The sequence below is a fragment of the Zeus faber genome, assembly GCF_960531495.2.
Source record: "Zeus faber genome assembly, chromosome: 22".
Classification (NCBI taxonomy): Eukaryota; Metazoa; Chordata; class Actinopteri; order Zeiformes; family Zeidae; genus Zeus; species Zeus faber.
In genome coordinates this window covers 3566421-3593224 of record NC_137209.1, presented here as the reverse complement: position 1 = coordinate 3593224, position 26804 = coordinate 3566421, and the positions used below count along the sequence as shown (strand labels likewise).

The window sequence follows — 26804 nt, the reverse complement described above, 5'->3', positions numbered from 1 at the left end:
CCAGAAAGGTTTAAAATACGGGAGATTTACAAGAAAATGTTTAAACGGGAGGACAGTGGGAGAGAGGGGTAAAATATGGGCGAATTCCAGGAAAAACAGGAGGGTTGACAGGTATTCCTCAAAAACAGCAAAAGACACACAGCAGAATTATCTTTAAAATACTTACAATTTCCCTCATCTGCAGTTTTGTCACAGACAGTTCCTATTGATTTATTTTAGAAGATTTGTGCTGGTCTGTGCAACCAACAACAGCTGTTCCCATTCTTAGCTCTTAGCTTCAGCATAATTCTAGCGGTCTGGCACTAGGTATTTCTCAAGCCGAGATTGGAGTTACTCAAATGGGGGGCAGTTCTAATTCTAATAAGCCACCACTTGACGTAGGAAGGTGAGGCAAATCTGAACGGCACGTTTTCTGAAATAGGGAGCCTACAAAAAACTGATTGGGTTGTCTTATTTCACAGTTTGTGTTTTAGTAGACCCATTAGAGGTCCAAATGTATGTGCACAAGCACTAATAAAGGTGAGTTTTTCATAAAATATCCCCTTTAAAAAAGAAGAAGAAAAAAGCTCCCGCTTTTTTGGGAGACGGCTTTGACCATTTGCTAGGTAGAAACAGTCATTGTCTCAGGTTGTGTTTTGCCGGCATTTCTAGGTTAAGTTTTAAATTTTTCAGAGTACAGCTTACTTGTTTACTAATTTAAGTTTCTCAGGTGGTATAGTTCTCCCGTCATTCGTTCCAGAGTTTGAAAGGGAGCTCGGTTAAAAGTTACAGGTAAGTCATTGTCAGGAGAATCCATCAGGGGAGTTTTTAAATCACCTTTTATGACAGTGGGCAAGTCAACGTTAATGTGATGCTTGCGGTGGATCCTAACTTTTTGTGCAAAGACACTCTTACATGTAGGGTATCTGGTATGCACCAAAGTACGTTATGTATGACCTGATAATTCTAGGCCAGAAATACTGCGATGTGTCTGCAGACACCATTGTCACTATATTCAATAGAAAATTATACAAAATGTGATTTTACACCATGCCAACAACCATTTGATATTTGGACCAAGACTGCAAAACACTGAATCTATTTGTTCTCTCTCTACGTGGCACGGTGGCGCAGTGCATTGCACTGCTGCCTCACAGAAGGTCCTGGGTTCGATTCCCGCCTGGGGCGCTGTTGGCACCGTGCTCCGGCGGGTTATCTCCCAAATAGGAGCCTTTCTGTGTGGAGTTTGCATGTTCTCTCCATGCTCACATGGGGTTTCCTCCACCTCACGTCAGTAAGGACCCCCACCAAAAACATGCACCCATCATCGTCTGACCAGCGATGGACATTTATCACCTGGTCCCTGGGCACGTCCACGTATGCTGCCCACTGCTCCTGGCTGTGCCCCCCGAGGGGTCAAAAGCAGAGAATCCATTTCACCGGCCACAATCAAAGCATGTGCATGTGTGTGTGTGTGTGCAAGCATGTGTTGTAGTGTGGTGTGTTGCGTGATAAATAAAGTCTGTTTCTCTTTGGTGTTTGCTGGCGTCCGTTGCCTGAACTGTGCCCCCCCCCCACGAAAAAAATCCTTCAAGAGTTGTTTTACATAAAAAGGAAAAAGGTTTCATCTAGAACCCTTTGCACCCACAAACTGTTTTTGGGATATGAGATAATATAAGATATAAGGTTCTTTTGTTATTTTTTGGAAGCCAATTGAGCATAGTTGCTGCCTTCAACCATGGATCTTACAAACAACTGAAAACACTTAGCGTAACTTGCACTAAGAGGTCTTTATCAATTTCTTTGATAAATGGTGGGATTTTTGACCAGTAACCTTCATTAATTTCTGTGTTTTTGAAAAAGAGTTCCTGTTCCTGTCTTGTCTTGACCCTTATAGAGAGAGGGTTGGGTTACAAAATGTGGATATGCAATGTGGTGTGCCAGTGGCTTGAAAGAAAACCACAACTAGATGAATCTTTAATCTGCCTATTATATTACAGGTAATCCTGTACCTTGTACCCTGTACCGACCTACCTGTTTAACAACCGTTAAACCGACTTACGACCAGCTCTCCGACCAGTCTGTATTGTGCGCTGCGTACAATAATGCGGCGTGCGCGCTGGGTGCGCGGCGTCGCAGCGGCAAGAATCTCAACGTGCATCTTCACAAGTGACCCTTATTGTGGCTTTGAGGACAAATCCCTTTAATGTAGAATATTTCCAGATGGAACCCTTTTGAGGGCTTGCGGAAGAATTGTTCAACCACAGAAGAGTTCATAAATGTTGTTGGAGCAACCTTTGAAAAACCAAAAGGCTTCCAAGAAAACCCCTGGCTCTAGGGCTCTGAAAATAGCTTTACCCCTTAAACCAAAGCAGGTTCAAGGGGGAAACCCTCATACACTGGAGGTCATGGAAGAAAACTGCATCAAGGGCGATAGAGGAAACAGTTTCCAGGTCAAGTTCCTTTACGAGCTCTACAAAGATCCTGTCTTTAAGGGTTCTTGAGGAAATCCCTTCTGAGGGTTCTTGAAGAACCTGCCTTTAAGGGTTCTCGGAAGAATAGCCATTGAGGGTTCTTGAAGAACCTGCCTTTAAGGATTCTTGGGAGAAACCATATTCAGAGTTCTCTTCTTCTTCTTGTGTGTTAAACGGTGGCTCTCACAACCAAATGAGTTCACTTATGCAATTTGAATTAAAAATGAGTAATGGAACTTCCCTAAAGGCAGTCAGTGGTAGTGGGTGTGGTTCTGGTACCATCTGCAGGTGAGGATTAAGGTAATTAGAAGATGGCAGGGGACACACAGCTTTTTTTTTGTTTCTTTCAATTAGGAAATAAAAAATAATAATTTCAAATAAAAACACACTATTTGTTTTGTTTGGAGAAACAGGTATTCCCATAATTCACATGGTGGGGGGGGGTGCATTTAAGGCCGGGCAGGGCGGAGCTTGCGGGGTGCTGAGGTGCCGGATCCAATATTTCAAATTAAGGACTATTGGCGAAACAAAATCACTGAGGTGAAAGTTCTATCACAAAACTATGGTGTTACTTATGTATTCTTGCGCATTTTTAAGTGAGTACAGGTACTCTTCACTTAACGACCTACCTGTTTAACGACTGTTCGGACTTACGACCAGCTCTCTGACCAGTCGGTATTGTACACTGTGTACAATACTGCGGCGTGCGCGCTGCGTCCTTTCTCCATCTCACCTGTGCAATCATTCAGTCAATACGCATGCTCAGCGTAATGGTATGGTACACTATATGGGTGTCTGAAATCGTACTACAAGATTCTTTCAGGCATAAATATGGAAATATATTGTAATATTTACGATTACATGTAATGACAGGATAAATATTTTCAACCTCCCAATATTTACCGCTTCCAAGTCTTCATTAGCAGGGTCAGACCCCCCAATTCTCTCTCTCTCTCTCTCTCTCTCTCTCTCTCTCTCTCTGAGTGATTGGAGGCGTGAGCGAGCGGAGCGTGCGAGCGTTTGGTAGAGAGTGATTTCTCTCTAACTTTTCTATCAATTGTATGTTTATAATTATTTGTTGGTGACGGTGTTAGTTTTTTGTTTTCTATTGGTTGTAGGGTGTGCGCACAGCGGGTGGGGAGTGGTGGTGGTGGTGGTGCAGGTCCGCAACCATGTCGGACCTCACCAAGCTAACGAGGAAGCACGGCATTAAGTTGCCTGTGTCTTCCTCGGTCTCGGTGGAGGACTGCAGCCTGGCAATGGGGAAGGCTGTCGGCTACAGCAGCGTTGTGTCCGCAGCGCAGATGAACAGCGTGGTGGTCATCTTCCTGGATAGTGTGGACAAGGTGAACGCGGTGGTGGCGAGCGGCGTCACGGTGAACCAAATGTTTGTTCCCGTCCTGCCTCTCTCCACACCGGCGAGGAGGGTGAACCTGGCGAATGTTCCGCCGTTCATTAAGAACGAGACCCTCACTAGGGAACTGGCGAGGCACGGGAAGGTGGCGTTGCCAGTTAAAAAAGTCCCGTCGGGGTGCAAGTCGCCGCTGCTTAAGCATGTGGTGTCGCACAGGAGGCACGTCCTGATGGTGTTAAACAACAGGGCTGCGGAGCTGAACGTAGCTTTTAAAATCAGGGCAGACGAGTTTGACTACGTGGTGTTTGTCAATACTGACACCAACAAGTGCTTTGGGTGCAGTGGGGAGGGACACCAGGTCAGGGCATGCCCAGGGAAGAAGGCAGACGGCGAGACAGGTGAGGGGCAGAAGGGTGGACAGGACAAGGAGGGAGCACAGGAGGGGGCAGGTGAGGGTCAGGAAGGGGAAAAGCAGGCGAAGGTGGGGGCACAGGAGGGGGCGGGGGGGGTCAAGAGGGGGGAAAACAGGCAAAGAAGGGGGCACAGGAGGAGGCGGGGGAGGGCCAGAAGGAAAGAGGGGAAAAGCAGGTGAAGGTGGGGGCACAGGGAGAGGCAGGTGAGGGCCAGAAGGAGGCAGGGGAAAGACAGGTGGAGGTGGGGGCACAGGAGGGGGCAGGTGAAGGGCAGGGGAAAAAGGGGGGGGGGGGGGGGGGGCAAGGGAATGTGGAGCCGCAGGAGGGAACGGGTGGAGGTAGACAGTGCAGCCAGGTGAGCGTGGAAACACCAGGGGAGGCAGGCGAGGGTCTGGAAAGCAGGCAGGTAAGGGTGGGAGGACAGGAGGGGAAGGAGGAGGGTCCGAAGACAGGCAGGTGGGTGCGGGGGGGACAGGAGGGGACTGGTGAAGGAAAGGAAGCTACAGAACAAAGTCAAAGGAGTGCAGGTGACGTAGCTAGGGAGGAGGAGGCACTGGAAGGAAGTGACTTTGAGATGGGGGATGAGGACGATCGGTTGAGAGTCCCTCGCCTCAAAAGGAAGTCAAACAAAATGGGGGGAGACTCTCAGGCGAAAAGAGGGACAGCAAGCCAGGGGAAGGCAAGTCAGGGGGTGGAGCAGGGAGGCTCGGAATCAGAGTCCTGGATGGAGGAGGACTCTGCTGCAGACAGTGAGGGGCAAGTTTTTCTAGGCGTCAAGAAGAAAAAGGGCAAAAAAAAGCTACAGTGTGGGCAAAATAAAAGCGTTTTTGCACAGAACGAAGAACGTGAAAGGGATAAAAGTGGAGGACTTCTTCTCAGATAAGGAGTTGCTGGCAAACGCAGCCCAGCAACAGATGAGGGGTAAGGGGAGAGGAGGGTTCACGGACCAGGAGGTGTACAGGCTCAAGAAAATAGTGCAAAAGATCAGGAAGGAGCTGAACAACAGAGAGGATGGAGAGGAGGTGGAGGCGGGTGCCGCTGTTCGGGCTGAATCCCTTTTCCGTTACAATGAGTGATTTTAACATCAGCACGCTGAACGCGAACGGGGCTAGAGACGCAGCGAAGAGGTCTCTGCTGTACGAGCTGATGGAGCAGAAGAGGCTGAATGTGCTGTTGGTGCAGGAGACCCACAGTGACTCTGGCAATGAGGCTGACTGAAAGAGGGAGTGGGGGGGGTTGGTGGTGCTAAGCCACAAGAGCACCACCAGCGGGGGGGTGGCTCTTCTCTTTTCTAAGAGCTTTGCCCCAGCATCCTTTGAGGTGGAGGAGGTGGTGGAGGGCAGACTGATGGTGGTGAGGGCAGCAGTTGAGCATTATAAGTTTGTCTTTATAAATGTGTACGCTCCCACCACAGGACCACACAGAGTCACTTTTTTGCAAGTTTTAAATGGGGTTTTAGGCAAAGTTCGTTCAGGGGAGTTTTTGTTTTTAGGAGGAGACTTTAACTGCACCGAGAACGACCTTTTAGACAAGAACCACTGTGAGCCTCACAGAGCATCGCAGAACGCGATGAGGCTGCTCTCAAGCGAGAACGAGCTAACGGACGTGTGGAGGAGAACCAACGGGGATGGAAGGCAGTACACCTGGGTGCACTGCAGAGGCACCTTTTTATCGTTGGCCAGACTAGACCGGTTTTACTGTTTTAAGCACCATTTTAACATTTTTAAGGAATGTAGAATGGTGCCTGTTGGTTTTACCGATCACTCCCTGGTTGTTTGCCGTGTTTTTATCGCCAATGTAAAGCCCAAAAGCGCATATTGGCATTTTAACACCACCCTACTATGTGACTCCAACTTTAAGGATGCTTTTAGGTTTTTTTGGGAAGGTTTTAGAAACAGAAAGCAGGATTCTATTTCCTTAAGACTGTGGTGGGACTATGGGAAGAGGGAGATAGAGCAGCTCTGTCGACAGTACACTCTCAATGTCACACGGGACATCACCAGATCTATGAGGGATCTGGAGACTGACATTGTGGAGTTACAGGGTGTAGTGGAACCCACTGGAAATCGAGATCATATTAAGGATCTCAAGTCTAAAAGAGCTGCTCTCGCAGACCTACTAGGCACCAAGGCGCAGGGGGCGCTGGTCCGCTCTCGCTTCCAGAGCGCAGCACTGATGGGCGCACCATCTAGTTTCTTTTTTAGCCTGGAGAAGAGGAACGGGCAGAGCAGGTTCATCCACGCCCTGAGATCAGACACAGGACAGGAGCTCAGGAGGCCGGAGGAGATCCGGACGAGAGCCGTGGACTTTTACACAGAACTGTACAGAAGTGAGTACAAGGACCAAAAATAACTGTTTTACTCCTTTTGTGGAAATCTGCCCAGGGTCCCAGAAGACGTCAGTGCGGTGCTGGGGGAACCTCTGACCCTGCAGGATCTTTCCACGGCCCTGCAGAGCATGAAGGGGGGTAAGGCCCCCGGCATCGACGGGATTCCTGCGGAGTTTTACAAGGAGTTCTGGGAGGAGTTACGGGAGGACCTTTTAATGGTTTTTAATGAAGTTTTTAAAGATAAGTTATTGCCAGTCAGCTGCAGGAGGGCATTCATCACTCTCCTACCCAAGAAAGGAGACCTGCAGGAGATAAAGAACTGGCGTCCTGTGTCCCTTCTGTGCACGGACTACAAAATCCTGTCGAGGGCGCTGGCCAACAGGCTGAGGGAGGTGATGGACCTGGTAGTCCATCAGGACCAAACGTACTGTGTGCCTGGTAGGTCTATTCTGGACAATGTGTCCTTAATTCGGGATATTTTGGACGTCTCTAGTTCTTTGGGCATTGAAACTGGACTCATTTCGCTAGACCAGGAAAAGGCGTTTGACCGGGTTGAGCACCCTTACCTCTGGAAAACTCTGGAGGATTTCGGCCTCAGCCCTGGTCTGATAGCCATGATCCAGGTTTTGTACCAGGACATCGAGAGTGTACTGAAGATTAATGGAGGGCTGAGCGGCCCTTTTAAAGTGCGTAGAGGGGTGAGACAGGGCTGCTCCCGCTCAGGGATGTTGTGCTCTCTGGCCATAGAACCATTGCTGTGTCAATTAAGGACGAACATCGAGGGTGTGTTTTTAAACGGTCTTGAGAGAAGCCACATTTTATCAGCCTACGCGGACAACGTCATTGTTTTAATAAAGAAACAGGATGAAATCAGCAAACTGGAGGGGATCGTCAGGGACTTTGGGCTGCTATCAGCAGCGAAAGTCAACTGGGGCAAAAGCGAAGCGCTGGCTGTGGGCGGATGGAGGGGGGGACTTTTAAAACTGCCAGGAGGCTTACGGTGGCGAAGGGATGGTTTTAAGTATTTGGGAGTGTTTTTAGGGAGTGAAAGTATGGTGGGGAAGAATTGGGAAGGACTTTTAGGAAAGATACAGGGCAAGCTAAGAAAATGGAGGTGGGCACTGCCACAGCTGTCCTACAGGGGCAGGACGCTCATCATTTACAACCTGGTGGCCTCACAGCTGTGGCACAGAGTGGCCTGCGTCCAACCACCAGACCTGCTATTAAGGAAGATACAGGCCGAGCTGATGGATTTCTTTTGGGGGCGGAATTTCCACTGGGTCAGGAAGGAAAAGGTCTTTCTGCCTAAAGAGAAAGGGGGGCACAGTGTGGTGGACATCAGAAGCAGGGTGGCAACTTTTAGGTTACAGTTTGTGCAGAAGTTTTTAACGGGGTACTTTAACGTTTGGAAGGACGTGGCGGGCTTGGTCTTAAAGAGGACTGGGAGGATGGGACTTGACCGCTCGTTGTTTTTAATGGACACGAGTCTTCTAAACACGTCGAGCTTACCCCGGTTTTATCAGGAGCTTTTTAAAGCATGGGGGTTTTTTAAGAACAGGAAAAGGGAGGCCGCAGATTCCCTCCACTGGCTCCTGGAGGAGCCGGTGATCAGAGGAGCCAGGCTGGATGTGCAGGACGGGGCCACTCCAGGACTGAGGAGTATCCTGAGGGAGGTGGGGGTCCTGACCCTGAGGCAGGTGGTGGCGGCGGCGGGGAGCGACCTTGCAGGACGGCGAGGCCATGGCGGAGCGGCTGGGGGTGAGGTCCACCAGGATCGTACACCTGGTGCTCAAGAGGTGGAGGGAGAGGCTCACGGAGGAGGAGCTGGCCCTGCTGAAGGAGTACGGCGAAGGCGCGGAGGAGCCAAACTCGGAGGATCCCTTCCCGGAGATGACCCTGACCCCCAACCTGGAGGGGTCCTCCGGGAAGCTGCTGCACAGGGCACGTTATGCAGAACTGGACCTGCACACAGCCAGCGGGAAGGCTTTTTACAAAGAGTGTGTGGTTGTTTTAAATAGGAAGGGACTGGAGGGGCGGCAGGACACTGTCTGGAGAGGACAGCTCCAGATGGGGGGACAGGAGGAGCCATGTTGGAGGAGTTTTTACAAAGCTCCCTCCAAGAAAAGGACGGGGGACCTCCAATGGAGAGTCCTACATGGAGCCATAGCTGTCAACAGCTTTGTTTCTGTTTTTAATCTCACGGTCGCAAATGAATGTCCATTCTGCAAACTGCCAGAGTCCGTGTTTCACTGTTTTGCAGAGTGCGACAGACTTTTAGAGCTTTTTAGTCTTTTAAAGGAAAGTTTTAAGCTCTTTAAGGAGGAGTGGTCCAGAAACGTTTTTATTTTTGGGGTGAGATACTACAGGGCCAACGCAGAGAAATGGCGACTGCTTCATTTTCTAGTAGGGGAAGCGATGGCCATCTACCTCACGAGGAGGAACAAACTGAGGGGAAAGGAAAGTGGTTTAGGAAGAGTGTTTGTAGCGTTGGTCAGGGCCAGAGTCTTGATTGATTTTAACTTTCACAGCCTGATGAAGAGTCTGGACGTCTTCATCAAGCTGTGGTGTTTTAATGACGCCATCTGTTCCCTGGTGGAGGACGACCTGTGCTTCCAGTCTGTTTTTAATGTGTAGGGCTCTGTTAGTGAACCAAGTGTGTTTGTTGTATTGTCTGTAACTGTGAACTAGAGAAAATGTTAAAATAAAGATGCTTTAAAAATCTCTCTCTCTCTCTCTCTCTCCCCCTCTCTCTCTCTCTCTCTCTCTCTCTCCCCTTCGCTCTCTCTCTCTCTCTCGCTCTCTCTCTCTCTCTCTCTCTCTCTCTCTCTCTCTCTCTCGCTCTCTCGCGTGGCGTGAGCGAGCGGCGTATGTGAGCGTTTGTCGCAGTGAATAGCAGTAAATAGTTTTGTTTCTGTTTTTAATCACATGGTCAAAAATGAATGTCCCTTTTGTAAGCTGCCAGAGTCAATTTTTCACTGTTAATCTCACTTCTAATCTCTTTAAAGACGAGTGGTCAAAAAATGCTTTTATTCTTGGGGTAAAATATTACAAAACCAACGCAGAGAAATGGCGACTGTTAAACTTTTTACTAAGAGAAGCAAAGGCAATTTACATCACAAGAAGAAACAAACTGAGAGGAAAATAAGGTATTTTTAAAAAAGTGTTTGTTGCATTAGTCAGAGCGACAGTCTCAATTGATTTAACTTTTCACAAACTGATGAAGAGTCTGGATGTTTTTATCAAACTGTGGTGTTTCAATGACATCATCTGCTCGCTGATGGAAGACAACTTGTATTCCCAGTCTGTTTTTAACGCTTAGGGTTTTTTTATTGAACAAAATGTTGCATTTGTTTCATGCTTTCAACTGTGAACTGAAGGAACCCCCCCGGAGGAAGGACAAGCCAGGATGGGAGAAATGCACAGGCCACATTTCACTGGCCACCACCCAAAAAAAAAGTGTGTGTATATGCATGTGTTATCATCTGTTATATGTGCGGTGTGTCACATGACGAATAAAGATCCTTCTTCTACTACCGAGAAAAAAAAAAAGTGCAGTCTGCAGAATTTACAGAACAGAATTGGCAGAAAATAATATTATATTCATAACAATGTTTTAATTAGTGTATAATTAGATTCGATTCAACGAATTGAATATGGCGCCCGGAGAGCAGTTAAGGGGTTAAGTGTTTGGCTCAAGGACACATCAGGAGCCGGGGATCCAACCGTCAATCTTCCGATTACTACACGGCCCCCTCTACTACCTGACCTTAGAATGACTGCACAGGGCGTAAGTACGCTTCATGGAGGCCGTCATGTTTCTTCTACTGTAACCCAAAACGGACAAACCAAACACTGGCTCTAGAGAGGGCCTGTCGCGTTTTTCGAGAATTTTTTCAGCCACGATCTCTGTTGCACCTCCATGGGGAGGGGTATTCAGTTGGTTGAGATTTGCAACCTCACGGCTAGATGCCTCTAAATTCCTAACACTGCGGCTTTAAGAACAATAGTTATAAATGATGGGAACCAACATTTTCAGGCTTATTCTCCAGGGCTCAGGTATGTTATACTGACAATGAAACATTTGAGCTCAAAGATGCAATTAGAATGGGCCTCATTCAAGAACAAGTGCCCCAGTGTCACGCACGTTTGAGAAAAGAAAATCAGGATTCATCTACATATTGTCATTTGAATTTGTTCTTACTTTGATAGTAATTAACTGAAGACACACGGCTGTCACATTTAGATTTATTGGGATTTATCAACTTACACACATGGGAAAGAACAAATCTGGCTGGTACACACGCGTCTTTACTTCAGCACAGGCTTTTCATAACTACCTTTTCTGCACGCAAAGGCAGAACATTTTCACACACATGCTAGGAATTGTGTTTTTACTTGTATGGGACAGTGCGCACCAGCCCCCATGTGGGTCCTATTCGTTCAACTCACCTGGGTGCTGGGGTCATAGGTGGCAGTTGTCCTCATGGCCCTGGTGTTGCTGCCATGGCTCAGCTCCGTCAATGCAAAGCTTCCGAATATCTTAAGAAAAAAACAAAAACTTGTGGGGCAATTGTAAGGGAAGTTTGTTTACTTGGTTGATTTTGGCAAAATGTGAGGAGTAATGTCGAAATAGGACATAGGTTGTCATGGTAACTGTGCTCGAGGTTTCAAGTACAATGATGGACGTGCTGTCTACGAAAAAAAAAACAGAGTATCCAATAAAATCAAAATATTAATACATTAAGGAAGGGAGAGCTGGTTGTCTAGTAATCTAAAGGTTGCTGGTTCGATCCCAGGCTCCTCCTGCTAGCATGCTGTAGTGTCCTTGAGCAAGACACTTAGCTCCTGATGGCTGCGTCTGTCGGTGTTTGAATAATTGTGAGTCGCTTTGGATAAAAGCGTCTGCTAAATGTAATGTAATTAAGCAAGCAAAGTAAAAATAAATGAGTCCCACTCTACCTCACACTGAGGGATTAGCCAGACACACCAGGTAGCAGTGGGATGTTGTGATGAAGACTTACCTTCATATCCTCAACGTCCTGCAACAACTTGCTCTGTCTCTCTGACCCTGACACGGCGACCATTTGACTAAACATCTAAACAAAAAACAAAAGGCATGAAATGCAAACTTGTTCACAGACTAGGAAGTGACTTGGAAAATATATTTTGATCAAAATTGGCATGTGACAAAAAAAAAGCACAGAATTCTCCTCAGCGGTGAGAAGTTTCCCACAGATGGCGTTAGGTCACAGACGAGCACATACATTCCGAGTCAGCAGAGATGTGTTGGGAAAGCTTGACAATTATCAACTTATTAAAAGTCACATTAGAATAGCGATGGAATGATTTTTGTGACCATCTTGCATGGGAAGTGATTACCCCACCTACCAAGATCAAGTTCCAATTCTGCAGAAACAAAAGTTCTTGTAACTTTACATTTTGGGGTAGACATGGAAGATGTAATTTTGCGTCAGTGATGGTTCATGCCCATTACAACAAGCATATTATTACATAACACATATTTTTGCATTGCTGCGTTGAACTGTAGGTGTCACGTTTTTAAGATCACTGCCCCATCGGCGCAGCATGCATATGTTCTAAAAAAATAAAAGCAAAATAAACAAATAAAAAATACAAGATGCCATCAATATTTCAATTTTGCAGCTCAGACCTGTGAATATTCCTCTGCTGAGGTAGGAATATTTTAAGTCCTAGTCAAACTTTCAGCGCTGTTCCTCTGAGTGATTCTCAAACCAAGACCCAGACACATCCTGGGCATCCTGTTCCAGAAACTCTTACCCCAAGGTTGAGGAAGGACTTGTTGGTCAAAGACCAGTCATACATTCCCAGACAATTCATGAGGGCAACAGTCTTCCACGGGTTCATCATGGCTTCATCGCGACTTACAAAGTTGTAACGGAATAGCTGTTTGACCCTGTGAATAATTCATATAAAAGTTTAAAATTCTAAAAAAATATTTTATGCAAATGAAAAGATCACAAGTTGTTGAAATTATATTTGTGAATAAGATTTGTGAAATATAAACACTTGAGGGCTGTTTGCTTCTGCAGTTACCTCAGGAAAGTGAGTTCTCTGGTTTGCTCCAGGAGTAGGTCTTCTCCAGGTTGACGGGCAAAAAGTGGATCATTCTCCAGGGCTGTGAATACACGTTGCTGCAGCCATGTGGGAACACAAATACACGCACAAAGTTTTTCCACTACCGTACCATCTTCACTACGCTTAACGCCATTCTTTTATTATTAATTATTTGTATTCTGTATTCTATTATTAGAACACACACACACACACACACACACACACACACACACACACACTAAAATAAGCGCGGGTAAACAGGTTATTTGAAAGTTAGTATTATGGCTACCTTGAACAGCAGCTGGTCCTCTCCCTCGAGGAATAAGACCATATCCTTCCAATTAAAAGATGCTTTTTGTCTGTATGTGTCGAGGGGCCCGCTGGGAAGGTCAGGCACAAGGTCGTCCTTCTTTTTAGTTTCATCTGGGTTCACTGGGGTGTGGCTAGGAATGCTCATGATGGCTTATTGGATTCCAAGGCACTTATTCTGCAAGACAAAAAAAAACGCTCTTTGTATCATCTTAATTAAAGCACAATTAATAAACCAGCATTCTTGCCATATGGTAGACCACCACACATTACACAAAAAAAAACTCACATTATACTATAAAAGGTCCATGAACACATTCAATTAATTTATAAATAAGTGAAAAACATACAGCTTTCAAATTGGTATTTAAGAATCCAATTTGAAGTTGTGAACGAACTGGCATATGTGGATTAATATATTACACACAGTTTTGAGAGACATACCTAACCGTTGGAAAAGGGGCGTGTCATGATGCCAGTGTGATTGGGAACAACACAGTAGAAACAAACAGTGACATTAAACTGTAAAACTTGAAACAAAAGTGTTTTGAGCCGTTCAAAAGAAACAGATCGTTCATTAACGACCCAAAACTACAGGAGAACCAGCATGGCGCACCGGCAGCATGTGCAACTGTGCACCACCCGGTGTGCGCACTGGTCCTTCAGCAGTGGGGAGCGGCTCAGAGCCGGGTGGGGAGCATGGAGGTTCGCCACTGTGCTTTCCACGGAGCATCTCTACACTCGTCTCACAAACATTTCATGGTCTTCCATGCGGAAAAAAATCAATAACGTCTGATTTTGGATTCTAAATCGGATATGAAATTGTCGAATGATACATGGATCTTCTTTCTCTTTCGGCTGCTCCCATTAGGGGACGCCACAGCGGATCATCTGCCTCCAATACCTTCTGTTCTGTGCATCTTCCTCCCTTATACCAACCGCCTGCATGTCCTTCCTCACCACATCCATAAACCTTCTCTTCGCCCTTCCTCTTTTCCTCTTGCCTGTCAGCTCCATCCTCAGCATCCTTCTCTCAATGTAACTCTCATCTCTCCTACATACTGTATGTGTCCAAACCATCTCAATCTGGCCTCTCTCACTTTTCCACCAAACTGTACAACCTGTGCTGTCCCTCTAATGTACTCATTCTTAATCCTGTCCATCCTTGTCACTCCCAATGAAAATCTCAACATCCTCAAGTCTGCCACCTCAAGTCTCCAGCCACCTGTCTTACTGTCAGTCCCACCGCCTCTAAACCGTACAACATAGCTGGTCTCACTACCGTCATTTAGACCTTCCCTTTCACTCTTGCTGGAACCTTCTGTCACAGATCACTCTGGACACTCTTCTCCACCCACTCCACCCTACATGTACTCTCATTCATTCCTCTTCTCTCTAATGCATGCCTCCACTTCTGCAAGCTCTCCTCAACCTGCTCCCTACTTTCACTACAGATCATAATGTCATCCGCGAACATCATAGTCCACAGAGACTCCTGCCTGATTTCATCTGTTAACCTGTCCATCACCATTGCAAACAGAAAAGGGTTCAGAGCTGATCCTTGATGCAATCCCACCTCCACTTTGAATGCCTTCATCACGCCTACTGCGCACCTTACTACTGTCTGACTGCCCTCATACATATCCTGTACCACTCTAACGTACTTCTCTGCCACCCTGACTTCCTCATGCAATACCACACTTCCTCTCTCAGCACCCAATCATATGCGTTCTATAAATCTACAAAGACGCAGTGCAACTCCCTCTGGCCTTCCCTCTATTTTTCCATCAGTATTCTTATAGCAAACATTGCAACTGTAGTACTCTTTCCTGGCATGAAACCATACTGCTGCTCGCTGATCCCCACCTCTCCTCTTAACCTAGCCTCCACTACCCTTTCCCATAGCTTCATGCTGTGGCTGGTCAACTTTATTCCCCTGTAGTTACTACAGCTCTGTACATCTCCCTTATTCTTGAAGATGCATACCAGTACACTTCTTCTCCGGCAGAAAGGCCTCTCGTTTTTTTTACCCGGTATTGTTTACATGTTTTGTAATGAGGTAATGAGGTAATTATTAAGAGTGAAACATGTAAACAAAACCGGGCAAACAGGTTTTGTTTACGCATTTCGCTCTTTGTTTAAACAAAACCTGTTTGCCCGAGCAAACCGCAAAGGAGATAAATACAATTTGTTTTCGCCAGTGGCCTTCATTTTCTTTTGAAATGTAATAACTTACCAAATAAACTCCCTCTCATCTTGGCCAAATTCCAACCTCACCCTAATTACAGCTAGATGGATGTGAAATATCTGACAGAAAATGTAATAATAAACATGTACACCAATTTTTTTTAAATATTAATAAAATAACCCCAAAAGGTACATTTACCTGGAGAACACATATTGAGGACTTATCCTGGAGAAAGGCGTGATTGCTGCATTATAAGTGTTGCATTTCACATATAGCACAAGTCCACTTCAAAATGTTTACCCTGTAAATTCAATTCCATCCAAATTTTCCAATAGTTCTTGAAGGTTTTTTTTTGTATGAATAGTGTCGAAACATTGATTCATCACTTTCTTTCATATAATTGTTTAGTAACAACGACATTTTGGAATGACCTGTGTTTGCACATCTTTAAGAATAGCTCTCTAAATAAATAAATAGATAAATAATTTAAAACCTTCCGTGATACGTGTCAATACTTCCCGCCCGGTTCTTCTGACGCTGCGGCTGAATTGGTCAAAGTGCGTCGGGATACGACTCACGTTTCGCTGGAGATCGGCGACACCGACGGGGACAAACTCGGCCGAGCTACCCGGGATCAGGCGTCTCACTCCCCGGAACGCGTTGGTGTTCTGCGAAGACACCAGCGGGGGCCGAAGGGGAGGACACGGGCCCACGCTCTTCACTACGCGACGGGGTTGTTGTGGCGGTGAAACGTATGACAGCAAAAAGCTACACGGTGGTACCTTGACTTACGAGTTGAATTCGTTCCGTGACAGAGCTCGTAATTCAATCTGCTCGTACAGCAAATCAATTTTCCCCATGGAAATTAATTGAAAGTCCATTAATCCGTTCCAGCCCCAAACCCCGTGTTTTTAAATAAGAAAAATATATTTGTAAATAACAAATATTGTATAAAAACATAATGAAACATAATAAAAGAGAATGTGTAGGAGCCATGAATTGGTTTGCTATTAATTGATTTATTATTATCAGGTTTATTGTATATGAATTTATTATGAGTTATTATGATTATGTTTTGGGTTGTATTTGGTCAATGAATGAGTTTACTATCACGGGTGTGGGATGAATGATTGACAGGCATATGGGCGTCACTTTAAAAGGCACCAGCTGATCTCCTGCTGAGAATCAGAGTGAGAGGGGGTGTTTGGGGAACCCACACTTTCCTTGACCGCTTTAGTTTGATTTCGTTTATTTGTTTTGATCGCTGTATTACGAGTTAAAGGCACCGTTTATTTAAGTTTCCTTATGTTGATTTAATAAACACCCTTAAACGCATTCGTTGGATTCAGCGCATCGACATTTGTTTGTTTAGAAGCGCGTCGGACAATAGGCCCCTTATCATCGCCTCTCAGCGGCTTATTTAGTTCGTTTTGGAGTCGCATACAATTGTCAACGAAAATGTACGGTATTATCGACGGCATCAAGGCAACATCAGCAGAAGAAATCAAACACGGATCAAGCGGACAGGAATGAACGAAAGCCGGGCGGCGATACAGACAGAGGAACAGCTGACAACAAACTTTCCTGAGCCCACGGTCAAAGTCATCCTTGAAAGTCAGGTACAATTGTAAGCTGTTTAATGGAAGGAACACTGCATATATAGTCCATTGGGGACGAAGTGAATACCTGATCAAGGGTTGAGTTGACGCTCAGAGAGTTAAAGTTGGCTAAGATACTCTGCTGCAGCTATAACAAAGGAATCTCCGCTGGTCTCTTTAACTCCGCTGGTCTCTTTAACTCCGCTGGTCTCTTTAACTCCGCTGGTCTCTTTAACTGCGCTGCTGCGCTGATGTGTGAATACCGAAAATGATGATGATTTCTGAATAAGTGTCCTTTCACTGTGGAATGTGGATGTGTTGTTTAATGGCACAAATAGCCTAAATTGGAAAGGAAAAACGAGTGCACAGTTGGAACCTGAAAGTGTGAATGGACAGGCCAGGCCCGCATCAGCGGCATCAGTAATCATAATGCATGATGATGATGTGCACCCAAATGACAGTGTCAAATGTCGGGAGAAAATCTACTGCCTCTAAAGTTTCATCTGTCTCAAAAGTTTCATCTGCATGTTTAAAGGCTCAAGCTGATTTGGCAGCATTACAGATCAAACAGAAACTGTTAAAGGACAAACATGCGCTGGAAGCCGAGGAGGAAATGTTGCGAAAAAGGAAAGAGCAACAGCAACTGGATGAGGGGATTGCAGTACAAATGGCCAAATCAAATGTGTTGAAAACGCAAAGTGTCATTAGTGGAAAATCTTCTAAAGCAAATCATGGGGATGGAATGACTTCTTATGTGGAAAAGGCACAAGGAAAACCACAAACCCTCAGTGCCAATGCAAATCCATTCACACCAAAAATGTCACAAAATCATGCAAACACAGGAACAAAGCCTAAAGACTCTCAGCTCATTCATTCAAAATCACAGCCTCTGACAGCTATGCGCTCGGATCCTAAGTCACGCGCACTTCAGCAAAGCTCTCATGAATATGCACCAATGCAATGTGTGTCAACTGCCAATACTTACCATGCAAATGTTGATTCTGAATATGCAAATGACTACCAAAATGACATGCTGGGCATTATGCGGCAACAAAATGAAATCACAACCCTATTGATACAGCAACAATGCATGTCATCATTGCCTAAAAGGGAGGTACCCATCTTTAATGGAGATCCATTAAAATACCATGCTTTTATGAAGGCTTTCGAAAACGGAGTGGAAAACAATACCAAGAATTTCAGTGATCGTTTATATTACCTGGAGCAGCACACAAAAGGTCTTCCTATGGAACTGGTAAGGAGCTGCCAGCAACTGGACCCTGCAAGAGGGTATGCAAAAGCAAAAGCTCTAGTGAGAGAGCAATTTGGAAATGAGCAAAAAATTGCATCAGCATACATGGACAAGGCCCTGTCATGGCCGCCTATTAAGAATGAAGATGTGAAAGCTCTTCAAGAGTACAGCCTTTTCCTTAAGGGCTGCTCTAACGCCATGGAAGAGGTGGAGTATTTGCATGAGCTGAACATGGCTGAAAACATGCTGACCATCATAAGGAAACTGCCATACAAATACGGCGACAAGTGGAGGAACGCAGCATGCGAGTTACAGGAAAAACAAAAGTGCAGAGCTACATTTATGGATATCACAAGTTTTATTGGGAAACAAGTGAAGATCTTGACCGACCCAATCTTTGGAAACATACAGGATGCTCCACCACCAATCATAACTAAAAGTGGGAGCAAATATACACCACCACCACAAACGGGAATGAAAGGAACTAGCTTTGTCACTACTGTGAGCCCTGTGAAGTCCACAACTCAGTTTGAAACTAAAGAGAAGGAACATGTTTCAGTAAGGAAAGAATGTCTTTGCTGTGGAGAACGACATGTATTGGATTCGTGCCCCCAGTTGGGTAAAAGACTTCATAAAGAGAAGATTGGCTTCTTGAGAGAAAAGGGGGTATGTTTCGGCTGTTTATGTATTGGTCATTTAAGCAAACATTGCCGTAAACTGACATTGCCTGTGGAACATGTGGTCTAAGACATCCTACCGTACTTCACATCACTCCGAGAGAGAAGGACAAAGACTCTGACCAATCTGTGAGAGAACCAGGGATATCAGTGGACAGTACGCTAGTATCAAGTGGCCTTACTGGGGCTGGTGACGATTGTAAATTCCCTATTGTACCAGTACATGTGAAATCCAAGAAGGGCAGTAAAATTGTCACCACATATGCTTTCTTGGACCCAGGAAGTTCCGCTGTGTTCTGTACCGAAGCTTTAATGCACAAACTTAACCTTACAGGAAGGAAGGTACATATTCTCCTGCGGACAATGGGCCAAGAGAAAGTTGTTCCTAGCTACAGTGTGCCAGGACTGGAAGTGGCCGGATTGAATGAGGAGCACTTCTGTGAACTTCCCAAGGCTTACACACAGGCGTGTATGCCTGTTTACAATGGAAATATCCCGAGACAGAAGGATCTTCAGAGATGGCCTCACTTGAGACATGTTCACCTGCCGGAGATTGACGCTGACATTGGGCTATTGAAGGGGCGTGTCATGATGCCAGTGTGATTGGGAACAACACAGTAGAAACAAACAGTGACATTAAACTGTAAAACTTGAAACAAAAGTGTTTTGAGCCGTTCAAAAGAAACAGATCGTTCATTAACGACCCAAAACTACAGGAGAACCAGCATGGAGCACCGGCAGCATGTGCAACTGTGCACCACCCGGTGCGCGCACTGGTCCTTCAGCAGTGGGGAGCGGCTCAGAGCCGGGTGGGGAGCATGGAGGTTCGCCACTGTGCTCTCCACGGAGCATCTCTACACTCGTCTCACAAACATTTCATGGTCTTCCATGCGGAAAAAAATCAATAACGTCTGATTTTGGATTCTAAATCGGATATGAAATTGTCGAATGATACATGGATCTTCTTTCTCTTTCGGCTGCTCCCATTAGGGGTCGCCACAGCGGATCATCTGCCTCCAATACCTTCTGTTCTGTGCATCTTCCTCCCTTATACCAACCGCCTGCATGTCCTTCCTCACCACATCCATAAACCTTCTCTTCGCCCTTCCTCTTTTCCTCTTGCCTGTCAGCTCCATCCTCAGCATCCTTCTCTCAATGTAACTCTCATCTCTCCTACATACTGTATGTGTCCAAACCATCTCAATCTGGCCTCTCTCACTTTTCCACCAAACTGTCCAACCTGTGCTGTCCCTCTAATGTACTCATTCTTAATCCTGTCCATCCTTGTCTCTCCCAATGAAAATCTCAACATCCTCAAGTCTGCCACCTCCAGTCCAGCCACCTGTCTTATTGTCAGTCCCACCGCCTCTAAACCGTACAACATAGCTGGTCTCACTACCGTCATTTAGACCTTCCCTTTCACTCTTGCTGGAACCTTCTGTCACAGATCACTCTGGACACTCTTCTCCACCCGCTCCACCCTACATGTACTCTCATTCATTCCTCTTCTCTCTAATGCATGCCTCCACTTCTGCAAGCTCTCCTCAACCTGCTCCCTACTTTCACTACAGATCATAATGTCATCCGCGAACATCATAGTCCACAGAGACTCCTGCCTGATTTAATCCGTTAACCTGTCCATCACCATTGCAAACAGGAAAGGGCTCAGAGCTGATCCTTGATGCAATCCCACCTCCACTTTGAATGCCTTCATCACGCCTACTGCGCACCTTACTACTGTCTGTCCTCATACATATCCTGTACCACTCTAACGTACTTCTCTGCCACCCTGACTTCCTCATGCAATACCACACTTCCTCTCTCAGCACCCAATCATATGCGTTCTATAAATCTACAAAGACGCAGTGCAACTCCCTCTGGCCTTCCCTGTACTTTTCCATCAGCATTCTTAAAGCAAACATTGCATCCGTAGTACTCTTTCCTGGCATGAAACCATACTGCTGCTCGCTGATCCCCACCTCTCCTCTTAACCTAGCCTCCACTACCCTTTCCCATAGCTTCATGCTGTGGCTGGTCAACTTTATTCCCCTGTAGTTACTACAGCTCTGTACATCTCCCTTATTCTTGAAGATGGGTACCAGTACACTTCTTCTCCGGCAGAAAGGCCTCTCGTTTTGTTTACCCGGTATTGTTTACATGTTTTGTAATGAGGTAATGAGGTAATTATTAAGAGGGAAACATGTAAACAAAACCGGGCAAACAGGTTTTGTTTACGCATTTCGCTCTTTGTTTAAACAAAACCTGTTTGCCCGAGCAAACCGCAAAGGAGATAAATACAATTTGTTTTCGCCAGTGGCCTTCATTTTCTTTTGAAATGTAATAACTTACCAAATAAACTCCCTCTCATCTTGGCCAAATTCCAACCTCACCCTAATTACAGCTAGATGGATGTGAAATATCTGACAGAAAATGTAATAATAAACATGTACACCAATTTTTTTTAAATATTAATAAAATAACCCCAAAAGGTACATTTACCTGGAGAACACATATTGAGGACTTATCCTGGAGAAAGGCGTGATTGCTACATTATAAGTGTTGCATTTCACATAAAGCACAAGTCCACTTCAAAATGTTTACCCTGTAAATTCAATTCCATCCAAATTTTCCAATAGTTCTTGAAGGTTTTTTTTTGTATGAATAGTGTCGAAACATTGATTCATCACTTTCTTTCATATAATTGTTTAGTAACAACGACATTTTGGAATGACCTGTGTTTGCACATCTTTAAGAATAGCTCTCTAAATAAATAAATAGATAAATAAATTAAAACCTTCCGTGATACGTGTCAATACTTCCCGCCCGGTTCTTCTGACGCTGCGGCTGAATTGGTCAAAGTGCGTCGGGATACGACTCACGTTTCGCTGGAGATCGGCGACACCGACGGGGACAAACTCGGCCGAGCTACCCGGGATCAGGCGTCTCACTCCCCGGAACGCGTTGGTGTTCTGCGAAGACACCAGCGGGGCCGAAGGGGAGAACACGGGCCCACGCTCTTCACTACGCGACGGGGTTGTTGTGGCGGTGAAACGTATGACAGCAAAAAGCTACACGGTGGTACCTTGACTTACGAGTTGAATTCGTTCCGTGACAGAGCTCGTAATTCAATCTGCTCGTACAGCAAATCCATTTTCCCCATGGAAATTAATTGAAAGTCCATTAATCCGTTCCAGCCCCAAACCCCGTGTTTTTAAATAAGAAAAATATATTTGTAAATAACAAATATTGTATAAAAACATAATGAAACATAATAAAAGAGAATGTGTAGGAGCCATGCATTGGTTTGCTATTAATTGATTTATTATTATCAGGTTTATTGTATATGAATTTATTATGAGTTATTATGATTATGTTTTGGGTTTTATTTGGTCAATGAATGAGTTTACTATCACGTGTGTGGGATGAATGATTGACAGGCATATGGGCGTCACTTTAAAAGGCACCAGCTGATCTCCTGCTGAGAATCAGAGTGAGAGGGGGTGTTTGGGGAACCCACACTTTCCTTGACCGCTTTAGTTTGATTTCGTTTATTTGTTTTGATCGCTGTATTACGAGTTAAAGGCACCGTTTATTTAAGTTTCCTTATGTTGATTTAATAAACACCCTTAAACGCATTCGTTGGATTCAGCGCATCGACATTTGTTTGTTTAGAAGCGCGTCGGACAATAGGCCCCTTATCATCGCCTCTCAGCGGCTTATTTAGTTCGTTTTGGAGTCGCATACAATTGTCAACGAAAATGTACAGTATTATCGACGGCATCAAGGCAACATCAGCAGAAGAAATCAAACACGGATCAAGCGGACAGGAATGAACGAAAGCCGGGCGGCGATACAGACAGAGGAACAGCTGACCACAAACTTTCCTGAGCCCACGGTCAAAGTCATCCTTGAAAGTCAGGTACAATTGTAAGCTGTTTAATGGAAGGAACACTGCATATATAGTCCATTGGGGACGAAGTGAATACCTGATCAAGGGTTGAGTTGACGCTCAGAGAGTTAAAGTTGGCTAAGATACTCTGCTGCAGCTATAACAAAGGAATCTCCGCTGGTCTCTTTAACTCCGCTGGTCTCTTTAACTCCGCTGGTCTCTTTAACTCCGCTGGTCTCTTTAACTCCGCTGGTCTCTTTAACTCCGCTGGTCTCTTTAACTGCGCTGCTGCGCTGATGTGTGAACACCGAAAATGATGATGATTTCTGAATAAGTGTCCTTTCTCTGTGGAATGTGGATGTGTTGTTTAATGGCACAAATAGCCTAAATTGGAAAGGAAAAACGAGTGCACAGTTGGAACCTGAAAGTGTGAATGAACAGGCCAGGCCCGCATCAGCGGCATCAGTAATCATAATGCATGATGATGATGATGTGCACCCAAATGACAGTGTCAAATGTCGGGAGAAAATCTACTGCCTCTAAAGTTTCATCTGTCTCAAAAGTTTCATCTGCATGTTTAAAGGCTCAAGCTGACTTGGCAGCATTACAGATCAAACAGAAACTGTTAAAGGACAAACATGCGCTGGAAGCCGAGGAGGAAATGTTGCGAAAAAGGAAAGAGCAACAGCAACTGGATGAGGGGATTGCAGTACAAATGGCCAAATTAAATGTGTTGAAAACGCAAAGTGTCATTAGTGGAAAATCTTCTAAAGCAAATCATGGGGATGGAATGACTTCTTATGTGGAAAAGGCACAAGGAAAACCACAAACCCTCAGTGCCAATGCAAATCCATTCACACCAAAAATGTCACAAAATCATGCAAACACAGGAACAAAGCCTAAAGACTCTCAGCTCATTCATTCAAAATCACAGCCTCTGACAGCTATGCGCTCGGATCCTAAGTCACGCGCACTTCAGCAAAGCTCTCATGAATATGCACCAATGCAATGTGTGTCAACTGCCAATACTTACCATGCAAATGTTGATTCTGAATATGCAAATGACTACCAAAATGACATGCTGGGCATTATGCGGCAACAAAATGAAATCACAACCCTATTGATACAGCAACAATGCATGTCATCATTGCCTAAAAGGGAGGTACCCATCTTTGATGGAGATCCATTAAAATACCATGCTTTTATGAAGGCTTTCGAAAACGGAGTGGAAAACAATACCAAGAATTTCAGTGATCGTTTATATTACCTGGAGCAGCACACAAAAGGTCTTCCTATGGAACTGGTAAGGAGCTGCCAGCAACTGGACCCTGCAAGAGGGTATGCAAAAGCAAAAGCTCTAGTGAGAGAGCAATTTGGAAATGAGCAAAAAATTGCATCAGCATACATGGACAAGGCCCTGTCATGGCCGCCTATTAAGAATGAAGATGTGAAAGCTCTTCAAGAGTACAGCCTTTTCCTTAAGGGCTGCTCTAACGCCATGGAAGAGGTGGAGTATTTGCATGAGCTGAACATGGCTGAAAACATGCTGACCATCATAAGGAAACTGCCATACAAATACCGCGACAAGTGGAGGAACGCAGCATGCGAGTTACAGGAAAAACAAAAGTGCAGAGCTACATTTATGGATATCACAAGTTTTATTGGGAAACAAGTGAAGATCTTGACCGACCCAATCTTTGGAAACATACAGGATGCTCCACCACCAATCATAACTAAAAGTGGGAGCAAATATACACCACCACCACAAACGGGAATGAAAGGAACTAGCTTTGTCACTACTGTGAGCCCTGTGAAGTCCACAACTCAGTTTGAAACTAAAGAGAAGGAACATGTTTCAGTAAGGAAAGAATGTCTTTGCTGTGGAGAACGACATGTGTTGGATTCGTGCCCCCAGTTGGGTAAAAGACCTCATAAAGAGAAGATTGGCTTCTTGAGAGAAAAGGGGGTATGTTTCGGCTGTTTATGTATTGGTCATTTAAGCAAACATTGCCGTAAACTGACATTGCCTGTGGAACATGTGGTCTAAGACATCCTACCGTACTTCACATCACTCCGAGAGAGAAGGACAAAGACTCTGACCAATCTGTGAGAGAACCAGGGATATCAGTGGACAGTACGCTAGTATCAAGTGGCCTTACTGGGGCTGGTGACGATTGTAAATTCCCTATTGTACCAGTACATGTGAAATCCAAGAAGGGCAGTAAAATTGTCACCACATATGCTTTCTTGGACCCAGGAAGTTCCGCTGTGTTCTGTACCGAAGCTTTAATGCACAAACTTAACCTTACAGGAAGGAAGGTACATATTCTCCTGCGGACAATGGGCCAAGAGAAAGTTGTTCCTAGCTACAGTGTGCCAGGACTGGAAGTGGCCGGATTGAATGAGGAGCACTTCTGTGAACTTCCCAAGGCTTACACACAGGCGTGTATGCCTGTTTACAAGGGAAATATCCCGAGACAGAAGGATCTTCAGAGATGGCCTCACTTGAGACATGTTCACCTGCCGGAGATTGACGCTGACATTGGGCTATTGATAGGCACAAACGTTCCAGCAGCATTAGAGCCATTGCAAGTGATTCGCAGTGTCAATAATGGTCCTTATGCAATCAGGACAATGCTGGGTGATGATGCAATTGATTGTCAGCAGGCAGAGGTATGTGTGAACAGGGTGTCTGTCGTGAACCTGGATGAACTTTGGCAGCAGCAGTTTAAGACAGATTTCCCGGAATGCAGCACGGAGGAACTTATCGCCATCTGTGCTAAGGGTGGATTTAAGCTTACGAAATGGATAAGCAACCGGCACAATGTCATGGCACAATGTCATGGCTGGGAAGAAGTTCAATGTTTTATATTTTATTTCTCGTGTTAGATTCTATTAGGTAGTGAGGTGTCTGGAAGGTTTGAGGTGAATAGGTTACTGAGCTCCCAAAGCTGAGATATAGTGCGGTCATAATATTAACTATGTTAGTATTAGATTTATTGCCTCGATGTCATACGAAGAACGAAAACAACAATGGGTCTATTGAGAGGTCCTATGGGAGAGGAATTTTGTTGATTCTTCCAGCTCGACCAGAGGAGGAAAGGTTTACATTTAGGACAGGATATAGGCTGAGCGGGCACCTATGGATTGGAACCAGATGTGGTATGTTATCTTTGTACAGCTTTAAAAGCGAGTGCAGAGCGTCACTTGGGAGAGATTCCATCCGGCTCGGGTCTCTCCCAGGACATCCATGGCAAGTCTGGTTTGATGCTGATTTGTGTAATAAAATCATTATTTTATTCGAGTCAGTGTCAGCAGTCACTCCTTCATTCTTCAACACATCACACCCATCTAGAAACTAAACTACAAAGTGGCGTCACGAACAGGATCTGTTGGGCCTCATCTGCCGATGCTGCCTGCTCCAGCGAACTGCCGCTCTCAGGGTGAGTGACCTCTCACAAAATTGAGCTGTTATGTGGGCTGGAGCAGTATGTTTTTGGCAGGGAGACTACACTGAGATTATGCGGAGATGGAGATGATGTGTTGATGTTTGAAGTGAGTTTCCGTCTAAATTGGGGTTAATTAAGATGTAAAAGACGTAAATAAGGGGAATAAGAGAATAATAAGTGAAGAAAAAGAGAATTAAGTTGAAATAGAGAATAGAGACAAGAGAAATAAAAGTTAGAAGTTGAAATAGAGAATAGAGACGAGAGAAATAAAAGCTAAAAGTTAAAAGTTGAAATAGAGAATAGGGATGAGAGAAATGAAAAATGAAGTTAAAAGTAAAAGTTAAAGGCTTAAAAGATGTGGAGAAAGTAGAAATAAAAAGTAATTGTAGAATGGCAGAACTAGTAGCCAAAAGTTATTTAAATAACCATGCAAGATAAACGAAGACAGGGCCCGTATCTCGTTAAACAGTAAGACATGTGTACATTAAATGCTGTGTGAAAGTTGGCCGAATGAAGATATAATATAGTCAAATCTAGGTAGGAAAAAACCAGGGGAAATAACCCTGGCCAGGGGAATTGACTCAAAATAAAATGATATGAATAAAGATGAAAAAGAAGAAAGTAAAGTGAAAAAGAGATAAAAGTTAAAAGCCTAAAGTGAGATGAAAAAGATAAAGTCAAATAAAAAGAGTTACAAGTTAAAGGCTAAAGATGAAAAATAAAGTTTGAGCTAAAGTAAGATGAAAAGGATAAAGTGAAATAAAAACAGTTACAAGTTAAAGGCTCAAAAGATGAAA

The 26804-nt window shown here is 44.9% G+C and overlaps 1 protein-coding gene across 1 annotated transcript in view; it reads right to left on the bottom strand.

Moving 5' to 3' along the window:
• The window catches only part of LOC307246886 (peroxisomal acyl-coenzyme A oxidase 3-like), a 63226-nt gene extending 47519 nt beyond the window's left edge, over window positions 1-15707 (bottom strand). The window contains exons 1-6 of the mRNA XM_080022924.1: window positions 15636-15707; window positions 12935-13132; window positions 12625-12722; window positions 12349-12484; window positions 11571-11645; window positions 10999-11088 (exon numbers count right to left, since the gene is read on the bottom strand). Coding sequence (XP_079879050.1) covers window positions 10999-11088; window positions 11571-11645; window positions 12349-12484; window positions 12625-12722; window positions 12935-13102 — 567 coding nt within the window. The 5' untranslated portion in view covers window positions 13103-13132; window positions 15636-15707. The remainder of the gene's footprint in view (window positions 1-10998; window positions 11089-11570; window positions 11646-12348; window positions 12485-12624; window positions 12723-12934; window positions 13133-15635) is intronic.
• Window positions 15708-26804: the final 11097 nt, after the last annotated feature.